At 39.8% G+C, this 12,099-nt stretch overlaps 1 protein-coding gene across 1 annotated transcript; it reads left to right on the top strand.

The window, feature by feature from the left end:
* Nucleotides 1-9,833: 9,833 nt before the first annotated feature.
* Nucleotides 9,834-10,172, top strand: LOC119808183 (60S ribosomal protein L39). Its single transcript, XM_038320579.1, has one exon. The coding sequence runs from the start codon at nucleotides 9,869-9,871 to the stop codon at nucleotides 10,022-10,024; it is 156 nt and encodes a 51-aa protein (XP_038176507.1). The 5' UTR covers nucleotides 9,834-9,868; the 3' UTR covers nucleotides 10,025-10,172.
* The last annotated feature ends 1,927 nt before the right edge of the window (nucleotides 10,173-12,099 follow it).

The raw sequence follows: 12,099 nt of genomic DNA, 5'->3' as shown, positions 1-12,099 counted from the left end.
AGGACAATAATAAGGAAGTAAATAAAATTTCAAGTTAAATCATGAAGCTCAAAGAATGAAAAAAAAAACAAATTCATGAAAAATCTGTTCTATGGACTGGGTGGTGGCAGTACATGCCTTTACTCCCACCAATAGGGAAGCAGAGGCAGGTGGATCTCCAGGTTTGAGGACAGCCTGGTCTACATAACAAGTTCTAGGATGGCCAGGACTACACAGAGAAACCCTGCCTCAGGAAAAAATCTGTTCTATGAAAATAAATTTAGACAGTAGTCTGTTCAATATATTCCTGAATTTCTAAACATGTTACATAAAAAATAGCAAAGAGAACTGCATGCAATTGTATCTGGATGGAAAGACTCTAAATCTGTAAGAGATGTTTTAGAAATATTTGAAATTTTGTGAGGACATAAGCCAAAAGCTCTGGATAAATTTTATTTTTAGTAATTGGATATCATGTGATAAGCTCTACTGATGAAATGGTCTTTGCACAGATGTTTATTAAAAATTGACAAGTTTAACACACATCCCTGATAATAATAATTTTTAATGGAAACTAGTGGATTCTGTAGCACAAATATTAGTGTCTTAATTTATAGGATAGCACCTGACAGGCAAGATTATATACAAAGAGGAATGAAAAATAAGGTCTTTGCTTTCTTAATTGTGCAAAAAGGGATAAACTAAAAGATTTGTTTAAATTTCCAATGAAGATAAAAGGGGTAAGAGAGAAATCAATGAAAATGAGATGTTTCTGAGTTTGTACTTTGATTTTTACTTTTTAAGAGTAAAAAATGTTTTTATTAAAATAAAAAAAATTGTTTATTTGTCTTTGGCTTTTCAAAACAGGGTTTCTCTTTGTAGCCCTAGATGTACTAGAACTCACTCTAGAACTCACTATGTAGACCAGGCTGGCCTTGAACTCAGAGATCCGCCTACCTCTGCCTCTCAAATGCTGGAATCAAAGGCACACACCACCACAGCTGGCTTAAATTTATTTTTAAAGCTTACATTAATATTGAAAATAAACCTCTAGAATTATTTGTGCCAGTTATTTTGGCTATATAATACAAATTTTGTTCTGAAGTTTGTCATTTACACTTGTTTTCTTCTCTCCCAAAATTGATTTGGGAAGATGAAAATAGATTTTTTGCTTTGATAATTTCTAATTTTATGAAATGATAAGTGTGGTGTTCTGAATAGTTATGCCCCCCTATGGACTCATGTGTTTGAATGCTTGGCCCATAGGGAGTGGCGCTACTAAGAGGTGTGGCCTTATTCACGTAGGTATGGTCTTATTGGATGAAGTGTCACTGTGGGGGCAGGCTGTGAGGTCTCATGTATGCTCAAGTACACAATTTCCTTCCTGTTGCCTGCGGACTGATATGTAGATCCTTCTCCAGCACCATGTCTAGCTGCATGCTGCCATGTTCTGCCATGATGGTAATGGACTAAACCTCTGAAACTGTAAACCAGGCCTAATTAAATGTTTTTTATAAGTTGCTGTAGTCATGGTGTCTCTTCACAGCAATAGAAACCCTAAGATAGTGAGTGAACATGTCTTGTAATATTTGAACTTGTAGGATAAAAGGAATTTCCTTACATTCTTGCTAAAGTCTATTTCACAAACTCATGGGTTTCTGAAGACGTTTTAAATATGCTGTCTCTATTTTGTGTGTACAAAGTGCTTTATATCAGTACAATATGCTATAGAGCAAGCTTAATATATTACTTCAATTGTCTCTCTGCCTTTTTGACCTACTTTTTCATTTTAGAAAGCAGAGTTCTGTGTGGCTGTGGATTTATCCATCACATCTGTTTTTGTTTTGTGTGTTTTAAAACCAAGATTTGAGTCCATACTTGTACTTTGTGGCAATTGTGACAGTCCTAACCCTTATCATTGTCTTCAGCTGCACTTTGTCACATATTAACACAGTCCAATTGCTTTTGTTTGGTCGGGAGCCCTTCTATGTTCAATCATCATAGGTCATCTTATTTTCTCCTCTTCATTATCTGTGTCTGGATTTTCTCCAGTCTTTCAGTAGAAGAATTTAACCTATTCATAGCTATCATTTAATGCTCTCTTGAAGCTCCCATTGATCTTGTGCATTCTGTTTTCTCCTTATCAACCTCTTGGTGATATTTTCTAAATTATTGGCTTTATATTAGTTGGAAAGTTTTACATTTACTTCTTTTGGGGGGCATCATCCTTACATTTTAATATATACCAATATGATATTGCTCCAAAACATCTAAAAATAATCAGTTGTTTGACCTTCTTCCAAATAAGTTAGAAGCATTAGCAAAATTTTCTCTCTTGCTAACCTCTACGATAATCAATGTTGACGGCACTTAGAATTCCATGGAGAGATTACTGGATTAAAAAATACTTTCTAAGCAATCAACACTTCTGAATACTTAATATTATTTCCCACTCTCCATGCTCTTGAATTTCATTTCATTATCCTGGGTCATAGCAGGGTCTGGGTGGGTTTAGCTTGTTTTATTTGGTTCAAATCTATTTCAAACAGAGGGTACCAGGCTTTTAAGTCTAGAAAATTTTCCTCTTTATTTCTGTCTTCATTTCCTTGTTTTGTTTGCTTTCTTGGTTTGTTGTTGCTGTTGTTTTAAACTTCACTTTTATCTTGTTGTGTCTATGTGATTGTATGCCACATGTGTGCGGGTGCCAAAGGGGTTGGGAGATACTACTGAATCCCTTGGAACTGGAGTTACAGGAAGTTGTGTCCTGTAGTTAAATGTTTTTTTCTGTCCCACTGGCCTCCCTGGACCAGTGTCTTTCCTGCTCACGGGTCCCTGCAGCCACTTATGAAATAACACTCTGAGGCTTAATATCCAGTCTAATTGTTTGGCCAATGGCTCAAGCATATTACTTACTGTTTAGCTCTCACAATTAAGTTAACCCCTTTCTATTAATCTATATATTGCCACAAGACTGGGGCTTACTGTTGATGCTCCAGTATGTTTCTCCTTCAACAGCTATGTGGCATCTCCTTGACTCCGCCTTCCTTCTCTCTGTATCTTTGTTACGATTTCCTGCCTAGCCATATTTTTCCTGGCCATTGGCTGAAACAGCTTTATTTATCAACCAATAAAAGCAATGCATATTCACATCATACAGAAGGACGTTTCACATTTGTTCCCTAAAAATGGAGTTACAGGTGACTATGAGCCATCCATTGTGGTTTCTGGGGACCAAACTTGTCCTCTGGAAGATCAGGAAGCACCCTTAAGTGCTTAGCTTTCTCTACAATCCCAGCTTGACTTTTGCAATAGTACATTGCTAAATAACTCAGAGACATATTTTGTTTGTGTCTAAAATGGATATGCATGACTAGACAAAAAATCAAAAAAGAACCTATTATCTCAGAAGAATAGAACATATGCATGCATACTTTAAATAAATGATAAACAGACAGATCATGTATGATTTCAGAGATGGTGAAACTAGGGCAAGAGATGTGAACTGATCTCTCAATTGAGTGAGTTTAGACAATAGGGAGTTCTAAAGAACACACATGCAAGATTGAGCCCAGGGGACATGGTTAGGGTAACCTCTGAAAAGAATAGTTGGATAGCTGTAGTGATGGTTGCAACAGTGTTAAACAACAATCAAAAGCTCTATACTCAGGACCGCCTGCTTTACGTTCTGCCTGGATCCCACATGGTTAGCGTTTGCCCTAAAAGAACAACACACAAACTGTATTCTTTTAAGCACTGCCTGGCCCATTATTTTCAGCCTCTTACTCACATCTTGATTAACCCATATCTAATAATGTATGTAACACCACGAATGGTGTCTTACCGCGAAAGATTCAGCATGTCTGACCTGATGGCTGGCTTCATCACATCTCTCTTCCTAGGAGAGGCACGGCAGTCTGCCTAACTTAGGAGAGGTGTGGCATCTGACTGAGCCATCTACCTCACTTCCTTCTTCCTGTTCTGTCTACTCCACCCACCTATGTTCTAACCTATTAGGCCAAGCAGTTTTCTTTATTAATTAACCAATGAAATCAACAGATTGATAGAAGACCCGCCTCCATCATTTCCCCTTTTTCTGTTTAAACAAAACATATAACAAAACAGTTATCAAGTAAGAATTATAGTTACAATATTTATATCTACTTTCTTTTATCATAACTAAGGAAAACTATAACTATCTATCTATTCTTCAACTCCATCAAAGACTCCAGAAGGATATAATATTACCTAGGTGAACAAGAAGTAAGCTACTTCCAAAACTGTAGAAATCACAGAGACATCTTGCTGCCTGGACAGTCACCCAAAGTTCCTCTGTACTGTTGGGGCATCCATCTTCGGCCTTCAGGCCCATAGTTTCCAGCAGACATTTCCATGATGCAGGAAATTCCAAAGGCAGTTCAGTCAGTATCTGCTGTGTCCTGCAGAATGTCTCACAGACTCTTTCATGTATGAGGAACCCTGAAAGATCATCTCACCTTTAGGCAAGTTCAGCAGTTCTCTCTCTGCTGGTTCTTTGTGTTCAGTTTATGCAACAGTCCAGGCAAGAGAAGTTTCTTGCCCAAATGGCTATCAAACTCCATTAGGATCCTCTTCGATGGCCATCATCTTCTTGAAGTAGATTGGTGCTGCCAGGAGCAAATGTGTCTCATTGTCATGAAAAGCCCTAAGTTATTAAAACATTTAAAATGCGATATTCTGTAGTCTTTGAAAGGTATGAGTAATGCCTATTTAACTTAAATATATCTCTATATATCTAGAAAATCTAACATGACTACAAGTTTTACTATTGATGATTATCCATTAGCAACCTATATTTCCTAATTACACATTACATTTTTAAAATGAACTACACAATCACAATACCTTAATCAGTATCAGAAATACATATACATATAGGAAAATTGACCTTAAATTTAAATCACTAAAGCAAAATCCATATCAATGCAAATTATTCATCTCCATATCATATCCCCCTTTAAATGTAAAAGAACATTTATAAACAATATTTGGGAATATGGTGCAGTTATCTCTCTCACTGCTTCCTGCTGAATGGGGACGCTGTTAATCAGATCTTTCATGGTGTAACCTGTGTGCCAGGTTCATCTCAGTCATCAGATAGCTATGAGCAGAAGAGTCTATTAAAAGGATGAATAAATACATACTTTCATAAAGGTTTTTCATGAGCCCACGATGACAACACGCTATGCACTGAAGAGCATTGTTCACTCAACTGTCTGAGGTTAAACTAACAAAGAGAAAGAGATTTCCAAAGGTTGATGACCTCCTGAGATAGATGGTACTCTGAGAGGACAGACATGAGGTATTGAAGGACACTGTTTTTAAGAATTAACCAGATATGGGAGAATGGAGGAGGAAAGTAAATCAAAATCATTTCCATTTGTGGAAATATTACCAGCATACAGAATTGTTAGGAAGAAACCAGTTTATGGAAATGTGTTCCGTGTGGTGATAAAGAGTGGGAAGGAGCACCCTACACAGCATGATGTGTTGATGAGTTGACTGACTCTGTCGATATATTCCATAATGGTCTCAATAAGTAGTTCTCAGTTTTCACTGAGAATTATAATTACTTGGGACATTGATTTTTAAAAATGGGGTTTACTCTTGAATTAGGCTTCTCTCTGAACCTTCAGGAGTGAGGCTGAGACATTGATGTTCCTTAAAAGCTCCACCAACGTGATTCTAATATGCACGCAAAGTTAAGAACCAGTGGTTAAATCTCCATCTTGGAAATACTTGGGTGTTAGGAAAGATTCCCATTATGGGCTGAATCTGATATATCCCTCATAGCTTCATTGGTTGAATGTTTGTTTTTCTTCCAGTACACTATTAGGGGAAGCTGTGGAACCTGTGGGAAATGGGGCCTGCCTGACAGAAGCAGATCATCTTCAGAGTTTTGCCTGTCTCATGAGTTCTGGACTGCACTCTGTCCCCAGGTTTTCTACCCTGTGTAGAGACACCTCCTATAAACATCATTAATGTTGTGGACTCTCTTTCCCTGCCAAAATGAACCAGCTTCTCCCCCCCCCACCTCTCTCTCTCTCTCTCTCTCTGAAATGTGAGACAAAATAAATCTTTTCTCTCTGAAGTATTTTTCATCATTGCAATTTTCTTAATTACTTTTCTGTTGTTGTAGCAAAACATCGTGACCAAGGTGGCTTCTAGAAGAAAGGTTTGTTTGAGGCTTGTAGATCTGCAGGAGTGTAGTCCTTCTCCATCATGTCTGGGACTATGACAACATGCAGGTTTGCAGGCATGGCACTGAGCAGCAGCTGAGAACTGATGCTTTAATCCACAAACAGAATCAGGGAGAGAATACTGTAAATAGAAGAGTCCTTTGAAGCCTCTCTGCCTGCCCCGCCCCGTGACACACCTTCTCCAGCAGGGCCATAAGTCCTATTCCTTCACAAACTTTGACAGTTCCATCAACTTGGGGACCAAGTACTCAAACACATGAGCCTGCAGTGGTGAGGGAGTCCTCATTCAGCAATGAAACAGCATCTAAAACAAAAACCAAAAAACTAACTGCTGAAAACTAGTTATTAGGTGTTCAGTCTTCTCAATTCTAAGGAATTCTTAAAACAAAGGAAATAAGTGTTTGTATAAGTAACAATATTTTACGTGAGAAAGGGAACATGTATAATGACACAAAACTGTAATTCTAGCTGCTTGGAAGACTGAGGCAGAAGGATCAGAGTTCAAAGCTAGCCTAAGAAACTTTCATAACCCCTTTTTCAGAATCAAAAGATTTTTAAAAACTGTTTTGGGAGATAACTCGATGGTAGAACATTTGAAAACATGCACAAGGCTCAGGCTCAATCCTCAGCACCTAAGATTTAATACACAAGCAAGCTATAAAACAGCACATGTCTGAGGAAGGGAATTCAAAGTGAAAATAACTGAGACTGTAACTCTGAGATATGCTCGTTTATGAGGTGGAAGTGATTAGAACTTCAGGGGGTTCTTATAGAGTGTATCTTTGTACATACCACATACACAATACCACCTTGTTTTGGGAAATGATTTAAGCTTTCCAAATAGCTAATTACTGTTAAAGTATAGTTTAATCTATCCAAGATTGGTACTCATTTTTTAGAACAGAATAAATTTATTGATTATAGTCCAAGGAGTAGAAGACTGCAAACATTGATAGTGTGGGCCTGTGAGCTAAACTTGGTACTCTTTTTCTTGTATTTTTAAATTTATTTATTGTGTGTCTTTCATATCACGTACTTTGATCCCATCCAGACCCCATCCCTGCACATCAGCCCTCCACCCCTGCACCTCCACAAACAAAACAAAATTCAGGAGGAAAAATAGAAAAAAAAATGGAAAAAAATAAAAATAGGATAAAGTTTTAAAATCTTGTCATAGAAGCTACAGAGCAGCCCAACAAGTCACACCGTATAATCCTTTGTCCATACATCTCTACTTGCAAGTGTTCGTTACAAAGAGTCTGGTTCTAGGCCCCTGGTTTCCACTACATGATCAATGCTCGGCACCCACTGGGACTCTTCCTGGACAATCGCACTCCAGCCCTATCTTGGTACTTGTACTCAAGACCTACAAAATCTCTATCATCTGTATCTTTCCTCATCCTACATACTTCCCACCGGCACCCTTGATCATATCCTGCCTGACTCGTCCAAGAAATACCCGTCCCTTTCTCTCGCCTTTCTGTATTCTCCTCGTGGTATTATGCAGTTGAACTCATGAGACTGCTTAAAGATAAAAACAAATCTCAATCCACGCCGTTAATCCCAGCACTCAGGAGGCAGAGGCAGATGAATCTTTGAACGTGAGGCTAGCCTGATCTACAGAGTGAGTTTCAGGATACCCAGGGCTACACAGAGAAACTCCGCCATGGGCAGGGGGTCGGAGGTGAAGGGAGGTCTCAACCTATTCTACCCTCCTATCATTGACTTCTTTTCATTGTCATACCTGAAATTATGTATCCCTACTTTTTTGACCTCCGTGCCAGTTCCCCCATTTAACCACACACAGTTCTCTGCATCACTTTCTCCAAAAGCCTAGTCTCTAAATTCTATTCACTCACCTGCTTCCACACATCTGTGCAGCCGAGTGACCCCACTCCCAAGGCCCCGCTACTTAAGACTCCTTTGTCAGCTACAATTCTTCCGCCTCTCCAATGGGAACACCCAAAAATTCAACACAACCGCCTATCAGAGCTTTCGCCAAGTCTCCTGCAATTGATGATTCTCTGCCGCCCCCACCTGGCCAAGGTTGCACTAAATCCCTGCAGGGCCTCCTTGGACCCTTACCTGGAAAACAGCCAAGGTTTTCCCAATCCCTCCCCCGACCCCTTCGTATCACCGCAGTTTCAGCTTCCCCTCCGGACACAGGATTAGTACAAAGAGAATGACCTGTCACCCCATCAGAGCGTCTATCCCATGACACTCATTTTCCTCCTGTGACCTTTTCCTCTCTCCTATCCTTCAGTTTACCTCAATTCAAAACTTGGGCAGCTTCTGTGACATCTTTTTCTTATTATTTTGTTGTTGAGGAATCCTTGTTGGGACTTTTTTTTGTAAACCAGTAAACTTTTAAACTTATGTCTTTACTCCACCTGTCTGAATTCTATCCATCCTTTAAAAGATTGTCAGGTTGGATCTGTCTTTGATTATTTTTCCTGTTTCTAAATAATGAGGTCTATAAAAGTTAATTCCATCGGTTTGAAAAATGGTCTCTCTTGGCACTGCAATGTGCCACCTTTGTGGAGACATGACATGGGTAAACAAAACTAATTTTCTTAGCTTGCCTTTACATCTGTTTCTTTTTCCATTCACTAATAAGATGTAATGTCTCCGCTAGACACCCAGACCATTCCCAGACAGTTGTGGGAATTGTCAAAGTTTGATACCTCTCCAGAGAAATGACTATGGAAAACCCCTATTCTGCCATCTTGTTAGTGTACTTGGCTTCCTGATTTCTTAAACAAGAATTATACCCAATCTCCTTCCTACAAAAGAACACAATGGTTCTTCTTCCTGTGTCTGTTAGAGTTGGTTTTGAGATGACAATCACATGCTATCTTGCTAAGCCTCCTGAATCAAGATAAATCCTGTTGATTGACTTGAAGCATTAAGAAGGAAATGGAACTCTTGAGTCAGACTGATTGTTTGAAAACATGTTCATTGTCATTCCCTCATATTGGCTGAGAAAAAATTATTGAAAAATTAAGTAAAATAGTTTTTAGTTTGGCCATGATATAGGCATGATAACAATGATCAAAGATTATTTATGAAATGAAAAGAAGACCCAAATAGTCCTGAAAACCACATTATTTTGTGCCATTTCCTCCAAAGCTTGACTCCTGGAACCACGGCTGGAGGACAGTGGAGGGAAACAGAGACACGGAGGAAATGACAGGCATGTAGAGAAAGCCTGGGTCAGGTAGGTCACCTGATGGCGTGGCACCAAGGATCATGTCAACCAAGAGCGCCACTGTATTAGGTATAGCACAGGGCACGGTTGGCTGGTCTCTGTAGGAGAGCAGTCTCCAGCTGAAAACATCCTGCAGGAGGAAGTTACCATGGATAGCTTTTGCACACACTGAGCAATCATTTATAAACGTTGGAGGGCTGGAGAGATGGCTCAGAGGTTAAGAGCATTGCCTGCTCTTCCAAAGGTCCTGAGTTCAATTCCCAGCAACCACATGGTGGGTCACAACCATCTGTAATGATGTCCGGTGCCCTCTTCTGGCCTGCAGGCAGACACACAAATAGAATATTGTATACATAATAAATAAATAAATATTTAAAAAAAAAAAAAAAAGCTCTTCGCCTTTCCTCCGCCGTCGTGCACCTTCTGCCCGCCTCGGCTTCTCGCTATGTCTTCTCACAAGACTTTCAGAATCAAACGATTCCTGGCTAAGAAACAAAAGCAAAATCGTCCTATTCCTCAATGGATTCGGATGAAAACTGGCAACAAAATCAGGTACAACTCCAAGAGAAGACACTGGAGGAGAACGAAGCTGGGTCTGTAAGGAGTCAACAATGGCAAGACAGTTTATGCTGAATCATGATCTTCAATGAGTGTTACAAGATGGAGATCGACATTTTCAACTTGGAGACTTGATCATGTTTAAGTTGGGAGTGCTTTCTCCGGTAATAAAATGTAGAACCTAAAAAAAAAAAAAAAAAAAAAACGTTGGAACCTGGACCAGAGGAGGGCTTTGCCTTTCAGATCCTGCCCTGGTGGAAAGGTTTGCCAATTTCCCATGGGTCTCGGGCCTTGGTCCTCGATACGACTGGCTCATGCTAAACACATTCACTTAGAACTTCATCCTCTTTACACATCCTCTCAAGTCTTCTTCTGCTCCCTAAAATTTAGAAACAGTGAAACATTAAACAAACAGGGTTACAGAGATAGCTCACTGGTTGAGAGAGGACCAGGGTTCAATGAGCAGGACCCCCAATCCATCTGTCACTCCAAAGGACTCAGGATCCTTTCCTGGCCTCCACTGGCACTGCATGCAGTTGGTGGACAGACGTTTGGGCAAAACATCTGCACACAAAATAAAATTTAAATCAAACCTCTCTGGGAACCTGGAGGCCTCTCCAGCTGGGGAAGCAGGTGGTCTAACATCACATTTTCACCTTCCTCTCCTCCAAATCCAATCCCCCAGTCTCATCCCCAGCTCTGTAACAGACCACATGGCACCACCTCCTTCCTTCCCCACTCCCATCTCCAATGGGTCATTCAGATTTACTCCTCCAAATAACCTTGCCCTACTCACTGCTTTATCCAAACCCCAATTTCCATGACATTCTCTGGAAACCTACAGGCCGCTACGGTCAGCGAGACAGGAAGGCTAACTGCAGATCTTCACCTCTCCCTCTATTTCTCCAAAGCCAGCACCCCAGTCTCACCCCCAGCTCCATAGCAGAACACCCCTTGTGGCCTCTCCTGACTCTCTGCCCCCACTCTCAGGGACTAAGCAGATCCTAATGGAACACCCTGCTTCCCTCCTTCCTGTGCATGCCCTCAGCCCCAGCCCTCCTAGTCCATCTCCATTCCTAAGTGTCAGTTCCCAATACCTAGAAACAGGTTTTACCTGGACGCCACAGAGACCACACCTATAAGGAGCCTAGAAGAATTTACTACCAGGCAACACACAGATACCAAGTGTCATAAGAACCATAGAGAGCAACAGAAACAGAATAAAACACCCACCCAGCAAAGACAAGACCAGATATCTATCAGCACCTGGAATTATAGGCTTCCCAAACACAAGTGCCTAGATGCCAACATAAAAACAAAATCAGTAATAGTCAGAACAATATGTCTCCCCTATATCCCAGCAACCCTACCAGAGCACCCTGAATATTACAACATAGCTGAAGCACAAGAAAAAGATCTTAAAATGAATATTGTATGCATGTAATATATGATATGGGTCATTAAAGAGAAAATCAATAAATCCCTTAAAGAAATCTATGCAAACACAAAGAAAGGAAAAGAATAAAACAGTTAGAGACCTGAAAGTGGAAATAGAATTTTTAAAAATAACCCAAACTGAGGAAAATATGGTAATGAAATAGTACATCAGGGACTTCAGAGACAAACCTCACAAACAGAACTCAAGAGATGGAAAAGAGAATCTCAGGCATTAGAGATGTGATAGAAGAAATGGATACTTCAGTCAAAACAAAATGTTAAATTAAAACATTCCTTTCACAATAGATCTAGAAAATCTGGGACACTATGAAAAGACCAAATCTAAGAGTAATAGGAATAGAGGAAGGAGAAGAAGCCAAGATCAAAGGCAGAAAATTCCCCTCAACTCAAGAAGGAGATGCCTATCAAAGAACAAGAAGCTTACAGAACCAAATTGGCACATAAAAACCAAAAGCTATATACATATATAATTAAAGAAGGGGGTTAAAATTTATACCGCGACTCCTTTTATTCCCTTAGCAAATTCCTGGTAAATCCACCAGATTACAAAGGGCTGCTCAAGAAACCTAAGTGAAAACCGTCTCTCCTGAGCACATATCACATTTCTCATGGTGCTCTCATCACAGAACCAATGTGTAACTTAAGAAGGTAGCCTGGAAG

This window comes from Arvicola amphibius, chromosome 2 (assembly GCF_903992535.2).
Source record: "Arvicola amphibius chromosome 2, mArvAmp1.2, whole genome shotgun sequence".
NCBI lineage: Eukaryota > Metazoa > Chordata > Mammalia > Rodentia > Cricetidae > Arvicola > Arvicola amphibius.
This window is presented reverse-complemented; position numbering and strand designations above follow the sequence as displayed.